General features: G+C 55.0%; 1 protein-coding gene across 7 annotated transcripts in view; it reads left to right on the plus strand.

The window, feature by feature from the left end:
- The window catches only part of RGS3 (regulator of G protein signaling 3), a 199,394-nt gene that overhangs the window by 55,563 nt on the left and 125,381 nt on the right, over positions 1-18,450 (plus strand). For 6 of the 7 annotated variants that reach the window (XM_039506171.1, XM_039506172.1, XM_039506173.1 and 3 more), the window contains 2 exons: positions 3,106-3,445; positions 5,250-5,289. In XM_039506171.1, the coding sequence (XP_039362105.1) occupies positions 3,106-3,445; positions 5,250-5,289 (380 nt within the window). Of the gene's footprint in view, positions 1-3,105; positions 3,446-5,249; positions 5,290-7,085; positions 7,194-18,450 lie in introns of those variants that run through there. The other variant, XM_039506178.1, reaches the window with a different exon arrangement.

Consider the following 18,450-nt stretch of genomic DNA (forward strand, 5'->3'; position numbering starts at 1 on the left):
AGTGGAGCAGGAGGCTGGAAGGGAGAGGGTCTGAGGGGGTGCAGGGAGCTGGGAGGGGGAGTCCATTAAGCAGAGAAGGGGGAGGGGAGGGAGGTGTCCCTGAGGTGGTGCGGGCGATGGGAGGGGCAGTCTGGGGCAGTTGAGGAAGCGAGAGGGATTCTTGGGTGGGGATGGGAAGGGAAGGGAGAGGGAATCAGGGGAGGAAGTGAAGGGAGAGGGACACGGGGCGGGAGGATGGGAAGGGAAGGGAGAGGGACTCTGGGGAAGGAAGGAGAGAGGACTCTGGGGCAGGAACATGGGAAGGGAAGGGAGAGGGACTCGGGGCGGGAGCATGGGAAGGGAAGGGAGAGGGACTCTCTGGTGGTGGGGGAAGTGAAGGGAGAGGGACTCTTGGGGCAGGAGGATGGGAAGGGAAGGGAGAGGGACTCTCTGGTGGTGGGGGAAGGGAAGGGAGAGGGAATTTGGGTGGGGGAAGGGAAGGGAGAGGGACTCTTGGGGCGGGAGGATGGGAAGGGAAGGGAGAGGGACTCTGGGGGGGGGCAGGGCAGGGAGAGGGACTCGTGGCAGGAACATGGGAAGGGAAGGGAGAGGGACTCTGGGGAAGGGAAGGGAGAGGACTTGGGGCGAGGATGGGAAGGGAAGGAGAGGGACTCTGGGGGAAGGAAGGGAGAGGGACTCGGGCGGGAGGATGGGAAAGGAAGGAGAGAGACTCTGGGAGGAAGGGAGAGGGACTCGGGGCGGGAGGATGGGAAGGGAAGGGAGAGGGACTCTCTGGTGGTGGGGGGAAGGGAAGGGAGAGGGAATTTGCGGGGGGAAGGGAGAGGGACTCTTGGGGCAGGAGCACGGGAAGGGAAGGGAGAGGGACTCTCTGGTGGTGGGAAGGGAAGGAGAGGGACTCAAGGGAGGATGGGAAGGAAGGGAGAGGGACTCTCTGGTGGTGGGGGGAAGGGAAGGGAGAGGGAATTTGGGTGGGGGAAGGGAAGGGAGAGGGACTCTTGGGGCGGGAGCATGGGAAGGGAAGGGAGAGGGACTCTCTGGTGGTGGGGGAAGGGAAGGGAGAGAGACTCGGGGTGGGAGCATGGGAAGGGAAGGGAGAGGGACTCTCGGAGTGGGGCGGAAGGGAAGGGAGAGACTCGGGTGGGAGCATGGGAAGGGAAGGAGAGGGACTCTGAGGGGGCGGAAGGGAAGGAGAAGGAATTTGTGGGGGAAGGGAAGGAGAGGGACTCAGGCGGGAGCATGGGAAGGAAGGAGAGGGACTCTGGTGGTGGGGGAAGGGAAGGGAGAGGGACTCAGGGCAGAGCATGGGAAGGAAGGAGAGGGAGAGGGACTCTGGTGGTGGGGAAGGGAAGGAGAGGACTCTCTGGTGGTGGGGAAGGGAAGGAGAGGGAATTTGGGTGGGGGAAGGGAAGGAGAGGGACTCGGGGCGGGAGCATGGGAAGGAAGGAGAGGGACTCTCAGGGTAGGTGGGGAAGGGAAGGAGAGAGAGACTCGGGTGGGAGCATGGGAAGGGAAGGGAGAGGGACTCTGAGGATGGGAAGGGAAGGGAGAGGGAATTTGGGGGAAGGGAAGGGAGAGGGACTGGGCGGAGCATGGGAAGGAAGGGAGAGGAGAGGGACTCTCTGGTGGTGGGGAAGGGAAGGGAGAGGGACTCAAGGGAGCATGGGAAGGGAAGGAGAGGGACTCTCTGGTGGTGGGGAAGGGAAGGAGAGGACTCTGGTGGTGGGGAAGGGAAGGAGAGGGACTCTCTGGTGGTGGGGGAAGGGAAGGGAGAGGGAATTTGGGTGGGGAAGGGAAGGGAGAGGGACTCAAGGAGAGCATGGGAAGGGAAGGGAAGGGAGCGGGACTCTCTAGTGGTGGTGGGAAGGGAAGGGAGAGGGACTCGGGCGGAGCATGGGAAGGGAAGGAGAGGGACTCTGGTGGTGGGGAAGGGAAGGAGAGGGAATTTGGGTGGGGAAGGAAGGAGAGGGACTCTGGGGCGGGAGGATGGGAAGGAAGGGAGAGGGACTCGGAGTGGGGCGGAAGGGAAGGAGAGGGACTCTGGTGGTGGGGGTAAGGGAAGGAGAGGGACTCTGGTGGTGGGGGAAGGGAAGGAGAGGGACTTGGGGCAGGAGCATGGGAAGGGAGAGGGAGAGGAGAGGGACTCTCTGGTGGTGGGGAAGGGAAGGAGAGGACTCTGGTGGTGGGGGGAAGGGAAGGGAGAGGGACTCTCTGGGGGTGGGGGGAAGGTAAGGGAATTTGGGTGGGGAAGGAAGGAGAGGGACTCTTGGGGCGGGAGCATGGGAAGGGAAGGAGAGGGCCTCGGGGCGAGAGCATGGGAAGGGAAGGGAGAGGGAGAGGGACTCTCTGGTGGTGGGGGGAAGGGAAGGGAGAGGGACTCTTGGGGCAGGAGCATGGGAAGGGAAGGGAGAGGAGAGGACTCTGGTGGATGGGAAGGGAAGGAGAGGAACTCTGGTGGTGGGAGGGGAAGGGAAAGGAGAGGGACTCTCTTGTGGTGGGTGGGAAGGGAAGGAGAGGGACTCGGGAGGGAGCATGGGAAGGGAAGGAGAGGGACTCTCTGGTGGTGGGGAAGGGAAGGGAGAGGACTCTCTGGTGGTGGGGGAAGGGAAGGGAGAGGATACTCTTGGGGCAGGAGCATGGGAAGGGAGAGGGAGAGGGAGAGGGACTCTCGGGTGGGGGGGGGAAGGGAAGGGAGAGGGACTCTCTGGTGGTGGGGGGAAGGGAAGGGAGAGGGAAGTTGGGTGGGGAAGGGAAGGGAGAGGGACTCTTGGTGGAGCATGGGAAGGGAAGGGAGAGGGACTCTGGTGGTGGGGGAAGGAAGGAGAGGACTCTCTGGTGGTGGGGGGAAGGGAAGGCAGAGGGAATTTGGGTGGGGGAAGGGAAGGGAGAGGGACTCTTGGGGCGGGAGCATGGGAAGGGAAGGGAGAGGGACTCTCTGGTGGTGGGGGATGTCTGTTGGCTGCTGAAGTTGCGTGGCTTGGGGCACTCAGTGCCTAGTGTCGCCTGCCGAGCGTGTTGTTTGCCGTGCTAGAGCTGGGCTTGCCCGTGGGGCTGGCTGGCTTCTCCCGGCCGCATTCGTCTGACCCTCCCCCCCGGTGTCTCTTTCAGGAACTGTCCCAGTGAGATCATCCTGCTGGTGTGGAGGATCGTGCCGCAGATCAAGCCGGGCCTTGAGGGCATGATACGGAGGTCGTCCTGCAAATCTACCTACGACCTCCAGTCGCCTCCAAACAAGCGGGAGAAAAACAGCGCGGTGCCCTCGCGCCCTGAGCAGCGCCAGAGCTGCCACATCGTGTACGACGGCAGCGACAGGCTGGTGCTGAACAACTGGGCGCGATACACGGAGGTTGGGAAGCGGAGCCAGCACACGATGCCACCGTTGTCCCGGGCCGCCTCCGACGGGGACAAGAACTACATCCTCTTAGCCCCTCTGAATCCTGGGAGTCAGGTACGGCCCCCTCCAGCACTAGCGACGCCTGCCCCTGGGCACTAGCTGTGCCCCCCACGCTGGCCAGGCCTTTGCCTCTGACCAACTCGCCAGCCAGCCCTGCCTCCAGGGAACACCTGTCCTAAGCCACCTTCACCGGAAGGGGGATCCGCCAAAGCCCAGGCCCCAGGCCATGTGATCCCTAGAGCCAGTGCTGCCTCGTCTGTGACACGCTCTGGCTTTCCGGAGCTGGGCCCAGGGCTGCACTGGAGGGCTTCAGGAGTAGCTGGGGTGAAAGTAACTCACAGGACTTACTGGTACAGCTGGAGTCCTGAGGGGGTGTGGCCTCATCCGGAAGAGGCGGGGCCTCTCAAGATTTAAATGCCCTGGGGAACCAGCTGTGGCTGGGAGATCCAGAGCCTTTAAATCAACCAGGGGCTCCCAGCTGCAGAGGTGGCTGGGAGCCCCCGGGACTCAGGGGCAAATTAAAGGGCCTGGGGCTCTGGCTGCCAGGGGGAACCCCGAGCTTTGTGGGGCTGGAGCAGGGATTTAAAGGGCCCAGAGCTCCTGCTGCTGAGGGGAGCCCCAAGCCCTTTAAATCCTGGCCCCAGCCCAGCCGCCAGAGCCGCGGCCGGGATTTAAAGGGCTCTGGGCTGCCCGCAGCCGCAGGGAACTCTGAGCCCTTTAAATCCTGGCCCCAGCCCAGCTGCCAGAGCCGCGGCCAGGATTTAAAGGGCTCTGGGCTGCCCGCAGCCGCAGGCAGCCCAGAGCCCTTTCAATCCCCGCCGTGGAAGTCGATGCGGTCCAGCACGGCCTACTGGCTCTTGCCGGTACGCCGTACCAGACCGTACCCCCTTACTTTCACCTCTGGGAGTAGCCACTCTGAGCTCCCCTGAGTCAGCAAGGAGGCTCCTTCGGGAGGAGTGGGGTGCAGATTGAGTTGCTGCCAGAAATGAGGTGTTCAAAGCTCTTTGGTCCTCCAAGGGGCAGCACTGAGCTCTGAGCGCTCATGGGCTTTGACTCCTCACAGCTCCAGCTAGCCTGCGATCCTGCCTCCAGCCTCAGCCTCTCTGATGCTCCTAGGCAGGCCCTCCCCCGTCCCCAGCCTGCATGGGCACAGGCTGGACTTCATGCATGGAGCAGACACTGCTTCTTGCTGTGTCTTGGTGTCTGCAGATGCCCTGGCTATGGCCATTTGCAAGGAGCAGGCAATCAGCCCACAGCTGTGGGGTCCCTGGCTCCTGGTCCTGTGCACCAAGAAATGTCACAGTGGCATGATGCAAATGGACCCCAACGAGCCCCTTCCGCCCCCCAAGATGTCACTGGGGACGACCGTTATATCAGTGGCTGCTGGGTACGGTGTGGTTAGCTAGGAGGGGAAGAGAAGGGAACAGTACAGCCCTGTGGGGTGAGTCTGGGCTGCTGCCTGTCTGAAGTGATGCCTGCCCAGCCCGCCCAGCCACACGGGAAGGGGAAGGGGAAGCGTTTGTGGTCTTTGCTTATTTTCAGCACAGTACATTAGGCTTCCAAGCTGGTGCTGTGTCCCAAGGCCTCTTCCCATCCCCGGCAGCACTCACCATTGTACGGGGTGTGCTGATACTGTCCTGCTAAGGGGCATGGCGGCTGGCTGTGCTGAACCTGTTTAGCAGCAGGGTTGTGCCAAGTGCTGGGGGAAACCAGGACACAGGGCTGGAGTTCTCGCCATCAGTGCAATATGCCTCCCTCTGCGAAGTGCTTGGGGATCTCTGGAAGTCGAGTGCTGAGGGTTGCTGGTGTGCAGGAGCTGCAGGGAGTAACCGTGTCCTGCCTACTCTGTGTCTTCCAGCTGCTGAGGCCGGTGTATCAGGAGCACAGTGCCGCTGTGGGTAAGTGTCCATTCCTAGCAGCCCACGGCTCGGCAGACTTGGGAACTCTGCTGCCTAGGCAGTTGCTGTGGCGCCCCCCTCAGCAGAGGGGGCACTAGGCTGGGAGGGAAGCTGGGCTGGGTTCCCCTTGGCTGTGAACTTGTGCAGTCACTAAGCGGCACCAGCCCTGGCTAACAGAGCCAGCCTGAGGCCCCAGGAGGGAAAGCCTCTGGCTTTGTGCTTTGCAGAGACCTAAGCCTGGAAACATCACTGCAAGGGCTTGAGGAGACAAGCTGCTGGGCTGCCCTCCTTTGGCAGGAGGCAGGGGACCCAGTGTGGCCCCCACACCATGATTAGGGTTTGTCTCACAGCTTCACCTCTCTGGCCTTCCCCAGCGTCCTCAGGCCAGCCCTGTGCATATCACCTGCTGTCGGTGAGGGGGAACTGGTGATGTCGGGTCAGGGCAAGCAGCAGACGTCCTCTCTGGGGCTGGGACTGACCTTTCTGCTGCTCACAGAGGCGGCAGCTGCCCTGCAGTGCCTCATCCTTGCCAGAGCAGCAGCTGCAAGGGACCTGCACTCCTCAGCAAGGCATCGCATATGGAGGAAGTGCCATGTACTCTCCTCCTGGAGCCTGTCAGCTGTTCCAGCTGGGCATGGGGAGGAGCAGGTTGTGGGGTCTTGCTGCTGTTCCACTGAGTGGACGTCCCTGCCATGCCTGCCTGCCCACCCCTGCACCCCACCCCAGCCAACTCCTCCCTAGAAACTCCCTGCACAAGCCAGGGAAGACTCTCTCCCCCACTGAGCCCCTCCCAGCAGTCAGAGGAGACCAGGCCATCTCGGGAACAAAGGGGATCCATTTTGCAGCCGACCATAAGCCAGCACCAGAAGGACGTTTTCCACGTCCAGCCAAGCACCACCCAGCCAGAGGGCTGGAAACAACCCACTTGCCACCACAGCTTCCTGGTAGGGGAGACCCCTAGAGGAGCTGCTGGAGGGGTGGGGAAGCATGGCTGAGGTGTAAGGGCAGATGGGTCTGGTGAGGGCCTTGTGGAAGGCTTGGTGAAGATTATGGGAGGAAGATGGTAGAATTACTGGGTTATTTTGTTGTGTGAAGGAAAGCAAATCACGCTAGGAGCATCCTGCATTTAGCTGAACGAGGGGGAGCCGCCTTTGAGAGCTCTGTTCAAATCTGGGAGCACATCACTGCACTTCTCCCTCCCCCACCAGTGTGCCTCAGTTTCCCCATCTCTAAAATGGCGATAATGCTACGTGCCCTGCTTTGCAAAGTGCACTAAGATCCTGGGATGAAAAGCACTGAGGGTGGATATTCTGGCAGGTCTCTGAATATGTCCGTGGGCCTGTCTGCGATGCATTGCCTGGGTCTGCCCTCCTCAGGCTTGGGGAAAGGAGCTCTCTAGATGCTTGTGTTGCTCCTCATATAGGATATCCCCTAGCACTTCTCCAAAGGATTCATTTTATTACTGAGCAATTGGAACTGGCCCTGGATCTGCTCCTTACAGGGGTTAGTGCAGTCGAAGGTACACGACTGTCTGCGGCTGCTGCAGACACTGTGCCAGCTTTCCTTGCAATCCCGTTGGCTCACTCATCCATTCAGCTCTGGTGGGTCTCTTTGCTGTGGAGTGAGGAGCTAGACGGATAACAGCAAGTCCTGCCCTTCAGAGCTGTGGGAACTGATGCCAGTCTGGCTCCAGAGAAACGTGTACTTCTGGTACCCCCTGCTGGGCGAGCGGCTTCCGTGTGCTCTGGCGGTGACATGCCCCGTGACTCAACATATTGTCTGGGGAAAGGGCGTGTGGTTCCTGTGCACAGACTGCTCCAGAGCCGTGTGAACGGCAGCTCGTTTGATCGTGGGAAATCCTCCCTGCGCAGCGTCAGCTCCAAACAGGGCAGCCGGCTGCCGAGGTGCGTGCCAGGCGGGGGGCGTTTGCTGCAGAGTGAAGGGTTACATGAGGGGCGGTAAAGGGAAGGTGAACGGAGTGGAGGGCGACAGGGTTTTCTGTGACAATATGTGTGTTTGGGTTTTGGTGGACTAGATGAAGCAGGGCGCTGAGCTCTCAGCCTTTGGGCCATTACGTGCTCTTCTGAGGTGTGGGACGTTTGTTTCAAATCAGCCTTTCTGAAGCAGTGTCAGGTGTGCAGAGTCCTGGGCCGCGGCGTGAGGACAGGCTTGCTTGATGCAGGCCCACGTTAGTGCATCCTGTCTAGTTTTAATGCAAAACCACTTGTAGACATGGGCCAATGGGGCAGATGTAGCTCCAGCATTTAGCTTGGGCTTGCTAACGGGTTGTACTAAAGACGTGGTTTTCTAGAGCCAGCATTTGTGAGAAGCTGCAAAAGTCTTATCGTCTTCTTAGCAATCAGCCCTGTAGTCCCGGTGTGTTTGGCTGGTTGTAGCATGTTCTGCAGCCCTGAGTTCCTCTTTCTGCACGGCTGTCTGCAATACAGGAGGCCAACGACTTGCTTGCCAATGGACTCATGAGAAGTGTCTGCTTTCCCCCACTTTGCCTCTCCCCTCTGTATAACAGAACAAATCCCAGAGCCAGAGGATATTTATGTAAGATACGCCTAGATGGGAACAGGCTGGTGTGGAGAGAGGCTCTGGGCTGAGAAATGATCTTTCTGCCTGTCCTTTGTGCGTGGGTGTGCGTGGGTGTGCGGCTTCTCCTTGTGTTTGGTTTATTTATTTGGGCGATCTGTGCTGCTCGTGGCCTTGAAATGCCTGGGTTCTGTTGAGAGACCAGACTTCACATTATGGCAGCTCAATAAAATGTTCCCGAAGCAATGGAAGAAGCTAGCCAATGCCAAGAGATGGAGGGTTTATTCTCGGGAATTCCAAATGCAGCCCTCAAGCTGCTGCTGGGGTTGGGAGAAGAAGAGGGTGGATGGAGAGTGGTTGCAGTGGGAAGCTGTGCGTCTCAGTGAAGGACTTCGGTTAGCGCGGCTCAGACCTGCAGACCCAGCTTCTCCTTTCGCTGGGGCTGGGTGAGCTATGCCATACTAGCAGTTCTCTGTTGGCACCGGCCCCTTGCTTGAATCACCCCGGTCCTGCAGCTCTGTAGCCGCATCAGCGACTCCTGCAGGCAGCCACTGAACCCTGAAGCTGGCGGCCAGAGGGGTTAACTGCATGCGTGTGAGCTCCCTGCTGGACCTCAGCCTCCTGTACAGCAAGGACAGGCATGCCTCCAGGGGCGGAGGGAGGCCAGGAACCCGGCCTGTGCAGGGGGTCGGGCTAGTTTGGATGAGCATTGGTGAGGACAGATGTTGCTGAGCTAAAGAGAGTTTCTCCTGAGCTTGCTGAGCTGAAATGAGCAGTGTAAACACGGGACTCAGGGAGGGGCTCTCGACGCAGAGCATGTGTGTTTCAGACTAAGCCCAGCACAGGTGAGAGAATTGGAGGTGCTCAGCTGGGTACAGACTGGATGCTGGAAATCACCGTTTTCAGCCCGGAGCGCTTCACACAGCTGCCATTGCCGGGGAGCAGCAGGCCAAGCCCTCTGGCTTCTCCCAGTGATCTGGATGGACGGTGGGGTTGTTGTCTGCTTGGCTCCAGGGTAGCTTGAGAGCTCTGCTCTGGGTGTGTCATGGGGCTGCGGTTCTAGGTGTGGGCTAGGATGAGAAGTTCTCTATGCTTCTCTAATTGAACAGTCTCCTCCTGGCATTGGGGCAACTGCCTGTGCAAGTTTTCCAGCTGTAAAATTTTGTACCGAGTGTAGTTATTGGCCAGCCCCCTTCATGGATACAGTGTGGCAGCTGGGAAGCTCTGCAGTGGAAAAGCTGGGTGACAGCTGGAGTCTTCAGCATGGCTCCCACGTTTCCAAGACCCTGTGCAGGCTTCCCCAAGCTCTGAATTCCTTCAGATGGGAGATTTCCCTTAGCTGAAACCTGAGCAGGCAGGGGGTCGCTGCTGTCTTGTGGGTTATTACAACATTCTGCCACTGCTGGCCTGTGAAGAGCGTGTCCTTGCCATGGGGGCCTCCCTGTTGCAACTGGAGCCTGGTTAGGAAGAACCAGGATTTTCCCCATAGTAAACACTATGGGGAAGAGAAGGGGAGCAGGGGAGAGAAAACGCCAGTTAATCTGAACTGAGATTAAACAAGCAAACACTGGAGCTGTTGTCACCCGCCATATTGCAAGAGGAACATTGCTTTGGGCATGTTGGCTGCCTCCCCAGATCAGACCAGAGACAATTAGGAAACTACTTTTGATGGGTGACGAATTTTTGAAGTGAAATGAGGAGTTTTAGCAATATGGGGTAGTCACCTTGCCCTTCAGTGCCCGGCCATGAGCCCATCTCTCATCGTTTGCAGACTGTTAGCAAAGGGAAGATGGAATGAATTAGAGAATCCCTGTAGTTAGAGCTGGAAAGAACCTGGCAGATAACTGAGCCCACCGCCCCCATCAGGGCAAGGTACTGGACGAACAGGACTAGGGGGTGCTGCGAATACAGTGCAGTCAGTCTCTCCTGGCATTTATCTAAAAGCAAACACACTACTGCCTAATGGTTAAGGGAATATGTAATCGTAGAACCAGAGGGTTAGAAGGGACCACAAGGGTCAGCTACTCTAACCCCCGGCAAGAGGCAGATTTGTTGTGTCTACACTAGTGACTCTCAACCTTTCCAGATGACTCTCCCCCTTTCAGGAGGCTGATTTGTCTTGCGTGCCCCCAAGTTTCACCACACTTAAAAACTACTTGCTTATAAAATCAGATATAAAAATACAGAAGTGTCAGAGCCACACTGTTACTGAAACATTGCTGACTTCTCATTTTGTCTGTATGAAATTTTAGTTTGTACTGATCTCGCTAGTGCTTTTTATGTAGCCTGTGATAAAACTAGGCAAATATCTAGATAAGTTGATGTACCCCCTGGAAGACCTCTGTGTACCCCCAGGGGTATGCATACCCCTGGTTGAGAACCACTGGCCTAACCCATCCGGCCTCCTTTTGAAAACCTCCAGTGAAGGAGCTTCCACAGCCTTCCTGGGTGTCTGTGCCATTGTCCTGCTGTTCTGACAGTAGGACGTTTTTCCTGAGATTTCATCTATGGCCATGTCTACACTACAGATATTACAGCGGCACAGCTGTACCGTTGCAGCCTCACCGCTGTAAGGTCTCCCATGTAGCCACTCTCCTGTCAGCATAATTAAACCATCCCAACAAGCGGCGTTAGCTATGTCGGCAGGAGAGCGTCTCCCGCTGGCATAGGGCTGTGCATACCGGCGCTTCTGTCGGTGAAACTTATGTCGGTCAGGGTGTGTGTGTTTTTTCACACCCCTAATTGACAAAAGTGCTAGTGTACTATCTTCTGTGCTGTAGTTTGAACCTACTGCCTCTTGTCCTGCCCTCTGTGGCAAGAGAGAACAACTTTTCTCCATCAGTTTTATGGCAGCCTTTCAAGTATTTGAAGATTGCTATCATGTCCCCCCTTAATCGCCTCTTCTCCAAACTAAACATACCCAGCTCCTTCAGCCTTTGCTTGTATGGCTTGTGTTCCATCCCTTTGGACATCTTTGTCGCTCGTCTCTGGATCCCCTCCAGTTGCTCCACACCCTTTTTATAATGTTGGTTAGACTAGTATTTAGTTTGGAAAAGGCCCTACTTACTCCATGGCCTTATGCAGGAGTGTTTTGGCCTGTTTATGTACAGGATGGTTATCATAGACTATCAGGGTTGGAAGGGACCTCAGGAGATCACCTAGTTCAACCCCCTGTTCAAAGTGGGACCAACTAAATCATCCCAGCCAGGGCTTTGTCAAGCCTGACCTTAAAAACCTCTAAGGAAGGAGATTCCACCACCTCTCTAGGGAACCCATTCCAGTGCTTCACCACCCTACTAGTGAAAACGTTTTTCCTAATGTCCAACCTAAACCTCCCCGTCTGCAACTTGAGACCATTGCTCCTTGTTCTGTCATCTGCCACCACTGAGAACAGTCTAGATCCATCCTCTTTGGAACCCCCTTTCAGGTAGTTGAAAGCAGCTATCAAATCCCCCCTCATTCTTCTCTTCTGCAGACTAAACAATCCCAGTTCCCTCAGCCTCTCCTCATAAGTCACATGCTCCAGCCACCTAATCATTTTTGTTGCCCTTCGCTGGACTCTTTCCATCTCAGTACTCCAGATGAGGCCTCACCAATGTCGAATAGAGGGGAATGATCACGTCCCTCGATCTGCTGGCAATGCCCCTACTTATTCAGCCCAAAATGCCGTTAGCCTTCTTGGCAACAAGGGCACATTGTTGACTCATATCCAGCTTCTCATCCACTGTAACCCCTGGGTCCTTTTCTGCAGAACTGTTGCCTAGCCCTACGGTCCCTAGTCTGCAGCAGTGCATGGGATTCTTTCATCCTAAGTGCAGGACTCTGCACTTGTCCTTGTTGAACCTCATCAGCTTTCTTTTGGCCCAATCCTCTAATTTGTCTAGGTCCCTCTGTATCCTATCCCTACCCTCCAGTGTATCTACCACTCCTCCCAGTTTGGTGTCATATGCAAACTTGCTGAGGGTGCAGTCCACACCATCCTCCAGATAATTAATGAAGTTATTGAACAAAACTAGCCCCAGAACCAACCCTTGATACCGGCTGACAACTAGACATGGAGCCGTTGATCACTACCTGTTGAGCCCGACGATCTAGCCACTTTCTATCCACCTTATAGTCCATTCATCCAGTCCATACTTCTTTAACTTGCTGGCAAGAATACTGTGGGAGACTGTATCAAAAGCTTTGCTAAAGTCCAGAAATAGCACATCCACTGCTTTTCCCCTCATCCAGAGATATCATTTTCAGAGATAATGGCCAATGGCTCTGCAATCACATCTGCCAACTCCTTTAGCACACTGGGATGCAGCGCATCCAGCCCCATGGACTTGTGCTCATCCAGCTTTTCTAAACAGTCCTGAACCACTTCTTTCTCCACAGAGAGCTGGTCACCTCCTCCCCATACTGTGCTGCCCAGTGCAGCAGTCTGGGAGCTGACCTTGTTCGTGAAGACAGAGGCAAAAAAATCATTGAGTACATTAGCTTTTTCCACATCCGCTGTCACTAGGTTGCCTCCCCCATTCAGTAAATGGCTCACACTTTCCTTGACCACCTTCTTGTTGCTAACATACCTGAAGAAACCCTTCCTGTTACTCTTAACATCTCTTGCTAGCTGCAACTCCAAGTGTGATTTGGCCTTCCTGATTTCACTCCTGCATGCCTGAGCAATATTTTTATACTCCTCCCTGGTCATTTGTCCAAGCTTCCACTTCTTGTAAGCTGCTTTTTTGTGTTTAAGATCAGTGAGGATTTCACTGTTAAGCCAAGCTGGTCACCTGCCATATTTACTATTCTTTCTACACATCAGGATGGTTTGTTCCTGCAACCTCAATAAGGATTCTTTAAAATACAGCCAGCTCTCCTCGACTCCTTTCCCCGTCATGTTATTCTGCCAGGGGATCCTGCCCATCAGTTCCCTGGGGGAGTCAGAGTCTGCTTTTCTGAAGTTCAAGGTCCGTATTTTGCTGCTCTCCTTTCTTCCTTGTGTCAGGATCCTGAACTCGACCATCTCATGGTCACTTCCTCCCAGGTTCCCATCCACCTTTGCTTCCCCTACTAATTCTTCCCTGTTTGTGAGCAGCAGGTCAAGAAGAGCTCTGCCCCTAGTTGGTTCCTCCAGCACTTGCACCAGGAAATTGTCCCCTACACTTTCCAAAACCTTCCTGGATTGTCTGTGCACCGCTGCATTGCTCTCCCAGCAGATATCGGGGTGATTGAAGTCCCCCATGAGAACCAGGGCATGTGATCTAGTAACTTCTGTTAGTTGCTGGAAGAAAGCCTCGTCCACCTCATCCCCCTGGTCTGGTGGTCTGTAGCAGACTCCCACCACGACATTACCCTTGTTGCTCACACTTCTAAACTTAATCCAGAGACTCTTAGGTTTGTCTGCAGTTTCATACCAGAGCTCTGAGCAGTCATACTGCTGTCTTACATACAATGCAACTCCCCCACCTTTTCTGCCCTGCCTGTCCTTCCTGAACAGTTTATATCCATCCATGACTCCAGTCATGTGAGTTATCCCACCAGTCTGTTATTCCAATCACATCATAATTCCTTGACCATGCCAGGACTTCCAGTTCTCCCTGCTTGTTCCCCAGGCTTCTTGCATTTGTGTATAGGCACTTAAGATAACTCGCTGATAGTCCTGCTTTCTCAGTATGAGGCAGGAGTCCTCTCCTCTTGCGCTCTCCTGCTCGTGCTTCCTCCCGGCATCCCACTTCCCCACTTACCTCAGGGCTTTGGTCTCCTTCCCCTGGAGAACTTGGTTTAAAGCCCTCCTCACTAGGTTAGCCAGCCTGCTTGCGAAGATGCTCTTCCCTCTCTTCATTAAGTGGAGCCCGTCTCTGCCTAGCACTCCTCCTTCTTGGAACACCATCCCATGGTCAAGCACCACTTGCACCTCAAACTCCTTTATCCTTCTTCCCAGAGCCACGTAGTCTGCAGTGATCCGCTCAAGGTCATTCTTGGTAGTATCATTGGTGCCCATGTGGAGAAGCAGGAAGGGGTAGCGATCCGAGGGCTTGATGAGTCTCGGCAGTCTCTCCATCACATTGTGAATCCTAGCTCCTGGCAAGCAGCAGACCTCTCAGTTTTCTCGGTCGGGGCGGCAGATAGATGACTCAGTCCCCTGAGGAGGGAGTCCCTGACCACCACCACCCTCCTCCTTCTCTTGGGAGCAGTGGTCGTGGAACCCCCATCCCTAGGACAGTGCATCTCATGCCTTCCAATCGGTGGAGTCTCCTTCTGCTCCTTTCCCTCAGATGTATCATCTAGTCCACTCTCCGCATTAGTACCTGTAGAGAGAACATGAAAACAGTTGCTCACCTGTATCTGCATTGCTGGTACATGGACGCTCCTCTTTCTTCTTATGGGTTTCAGCTGCAATGCAAAGGTAGGAGCAGAAAATGCAGAGCGCTCTGTGATGGTCATAACAGAAATGGCTGGATTCATGAAGTGGCAACTGGAGGGACTGCAGCCTATGCAGCCACTTAGCACTGACGCTGCTGCACCCAAGCACTAGGCACTAGCAGAGGGACATTGCTTTAGGCAAGATTCCTTTGCTAGTAGCTCTCTGGAGTCTCATTTCACTTAAGTCCTAATGGCTGACCTGGGAGATTTCTGCCTGCTTGGTCCTCTCCCTGGTCTATGTGGAACACCAGCCACAGAAGGGGCAGCATCCATGGGGACTAGGGGCCAGCTTTTGGCTGGCAGAGAGATGCAGTCAGATCCCTTTGGCAATGGTTTTGCCCTGAAATCTCGACACAGAACTTAGATCCCCAGCCCCAAAGGCCCTTCATCTGGGCCCTGCTCTGGGGTGCAGAGCTGCTCTGGCTCCTTGGGGTGACGGGGGGTGGCAGCTCCTGCACTCTGTCCAGTTATGGTGCTGCAGATTCACTTCTGGCAGGCTGAGACCCCTGGGATGGGTCTGGGTCCCCCTATCCCTCCCCAGTGCTGTCAGTGGCCCCACGTCATAGGAGGGCTCTCTCTGTAGTCAGCCCCCACCCCGTGCCAAGGGGACAGCAAACAACACGTTATCAGTAGGAAATATTTTACAACTTCCCCCAGCTTGACAGCCCTGCTTTCATCTCCCCTCTGACGCTAACCATGGGCCAGATGGCCTGGCAGTCTCCTCCTCCCCAGACAGGCAGCACCCTGGCATTGCATTTTCAGAGCTACCTGCTTCTTGGTAGGCAGGAACTCCCCTGCCCCACATCCTTGGGGATAGTCAGGGCTGACAAGAGGGGAGGAAGCCGGTACAAATTACCGGGGCCCGGCGGTCTGGAAGGGGCCCGGGGCCCGGCTTCCCTGGCTTCGTCGGCCCTGTTTAGCTGGTCAGCTCTTGCTGGGGGGCCTGAAAATTTTTTTTCACTGGGGCCCGAACCCGCTCTCGGCGGCCCTGGGGGTAGTTCTGCGAAGGCTCTGAAGGGTGGGGGGCTGACAGCTCTAAAGGAGGGTTCATTGTCCCCCAAAAGCAGCACTTAGGCACTGCAGCCCTAGCCCTATGACCGGGTAAGCGGAGTTCTCTGCTGTGCAGTACCTGAGCGCATCTGTTCAGTGACATGTTGTGAGTGCCACCTACTGTAACAGCTGTCTCTGATATCCTGCCGCCAACACGCTCCAGCTGCACGGCATACGCACTTCACCATAACATTTGTCCCACGTGCACTCACGCTGCTTTCCAGGCTGAGTCACCTGCACAGTGTCTCCTGCTGACAGATGAATGAATCTGGCAGCTGGCCACTCGGAAACATTTGGGAATGCAGCTGTTATGAAAGCTGGGTGCATTGCTCTGCGGCTCGTAGAGTCTCACTTAGGTATAACTGTCCCAGGATTTGAGTTGACTGAAAAGAGCAGCTTCCCCCATAAGTCACCTGTCATTCATCTAACACTGTCCACCTGTGGAGCCCAAAGTGCGTTACAGAGAAAGGTGCATGTTGTTAGTCCCATTTCACAAAAGGGGAAATCGAGGAACTGGAGGCTGTGACTTGCCCCAAGGCCACTCATGAGTCAGAGGCAGGCTGGCATTAGAGGACAGCTCTCTTGACCCCCAGTTCTGTGGGGTCAGTCACCTTCAGACTGTGCTGACACTTGAGGCAGAGGAAGGGGGTTACAGTCCCCCATCTTCATGTGGTTTGCACACAGGTAGAAGGTGTGTCCAAGGCAGAGCCCATAGCTGTAATTGACTAGGAGGCTGTGTTACTAGCTATGCCCATTGCAGCCGCTATCATTAGTGTTATTAAGGGCATTAGTTTAATCTGTAACAAGACATGGAGTTTTGCAACCAGCAACCATGCTAAATGAAAGCAAACCAGCTGACCTCCAGTGCTTCTATATCGTGATGCCAACTTTTCCCAACCTAGCGCTAAAAATTTCCCAAATCTGGTGAAACATTCCCAGATAGTTTTCTGTATCCTGGGAAATTTCCCCAAACCTGGGAATTTGTGAGTAAAATGTTTCAACTTGGGAAATGGGAATTTTTGAGTAAAATGTTTTGAATGAAAATTCCCAAGAGTTTGGGAAATTTCCCAGGATACAGAAGCACTGCTGACTTCTACAGCTGGCATTCTGAAGGCAATTAACTCATTCTCCAGCCAGTGCAGCTACTGCTAGGATGGAAGCCCAGGAGAGAGCCCCACCTAAAAATGCCAGAGTGCTGCACGCCAGTAAAAGATCCATGAAACTCCATCAGTTAGTGATCCCAGCACTGTACCCCAGGCTATGTGTAAGCTCCCCCATGCAATGGACTGCACGCAGTTCTGACTGTCACCTTCTAAGAGGCTCCTGTCGCTAGGAGGAAGGCTCAGCTGGGAAATTTGGGATGCTGCCAGCTCTCGGCCAGTTGAAAGAGAGTGTGTAGGACACAGTCTTGCAGGGATGGGGGAAAGTGTGCTGAGATAGTTTGGGTGAGTTTAGATGGCGGGCTCCGGTATGTGCCTGCCTCTGGCTAATTGAGAATGATCCGCTCCCCTCCCTGCCACTGTCCCGCTCCCCTTGGGCATCCTGGGGGTAACCCAAAGAAGAGCTGTAAAACGAGTATCAGAAGGAAACGTTATATGGGTTACACCTACTAATGCAGAGGGCGGAGTGACACGGATAGTCGTCTGGATCGCATTAATCCCCCTCAGCTGTAGAGTGCACGTCTCTTGCTTCTCTGCACCCAGGCCTCCGACTGTGGGTGTGGGGAAATGCTCCCAGCAATCTGCAAGGTTCTGATCTGTCTAAATTGTGCCATTAGTGAGGAAAGAGTGGGTTGATATCCAAGCAAAGTGGCCCCCAAACCATCTTCACAGCACACGCAGAGCACCACCGACTCCGCTACCTGTCCTGAAAGAAAACTAATGAGGTTGGTCAGATTTCCTGAGCGTGACGGTGAAATACAATGCTTAAAAACCGAAACTGTGCGGGCTGGGTGCTGCCACTCTCACTCACAACGAGTCGTCATTGACGTATACATTCGCCATGTCTGAGCAGCTGTAATAGCCACTGGTCGCTTTGGAGAGGCCTGGGGTCATTCAGATACTTACAAAGAGATTTACAAATCCATTTTTGTGACATTTATTCTGGCGTCTCCCACCTCGAGCAGCTTCTCAGTGCTGCAGTTAAAAAAGTGACCTGCCCGAGAATGTTTTCTTCTCCCCATAATGTGAAATCTGCTCCCCGGGCCCCAAATACCCTAGGACTGGGCAAGATTCAGTTCTGGACCAGGGACAGGATTTCTGTATGAAAAAATATCACAGCTTTGATGTCCATCAGGACCAGGCCTGGGTGCTTCTTCCTCTGAAGCATCAGGACTGGCCCCAGCCAGAGATGGGACATTGGACGGGGTGGCACCGAGGATTCTCTCTCTGAGGGGTGTGGCTGGCTGGCTCCTGGTCTAACTGATCACCATACGTCGAGTTGGCAGTGACCTGCGGGGGGGTGATTGGCTTCCTCTGCAGCATGTGGATGTGGGTCACCTGCCAGGATTATCTCACGTAATCATTTCCTGGCCAGAAGTCCAGTCTCCTGCGGGCTGTGATACTTTGGTCTCAGTTCGGGTGTTGGGTTGAGTGTGCGGGTGCTGAGTGGTGTCGGTGGCCCAGGATATACAGGATATCAGACTACACGATCTGATGGTCCCTTCTGGCCTTAAACTCTATGACTCTTTATCCCATTGAGAAGGGGAGTGTCCATGCTTAGCAATGGGAAGAAGGTCTCAAGGTAGGGGACAGTTGTGGGTCTATTTACGCTCATGTTTAGAGCTGTTAGTTTTTATGAGTTTGAGCCCTGCTCCGTTGGATACATACAGCAAATAATGCCAATTACAGTCTTTAAAACTCGAAAACATTTGCCAAATATTTTTGACAACATCTGGTGTGTACAAAATACAAGATGGGTGCTGGGCTACTGCCTGGGTTTTATTGGCAGATAGTTGGGATTTTGCTGTTCACAAGTAATGCGACCAAAACCCTTGTACCAACCACCCACTGTGCTGTGTGTGTGAGTGTAAGTCATAGAGCCAGATCCTCAGCTGGTGTAAATCTGTTTGTGCCAGGTGTTTTGGTTAATCTTTGACTCACTCACTCAGCAGCTCCATGCACTACAATGCTGAGTGGTTATGATAGCACAGACACTGATTCCCTG

This window comes from Mauremys reevesii, linkage group 19, assembly GCF_016161935.1.
Source record: "Mauremys reevesii isolate NIE-2019 linkage group 19, ASM1616193v1, whole genome shotgun sequence".
Classification (NCBI taxonomy): Eukaryota; Metazoa; Chordata; order Testudines; family Geoemydidae; genus Mauremys; species Mauremys reevesii.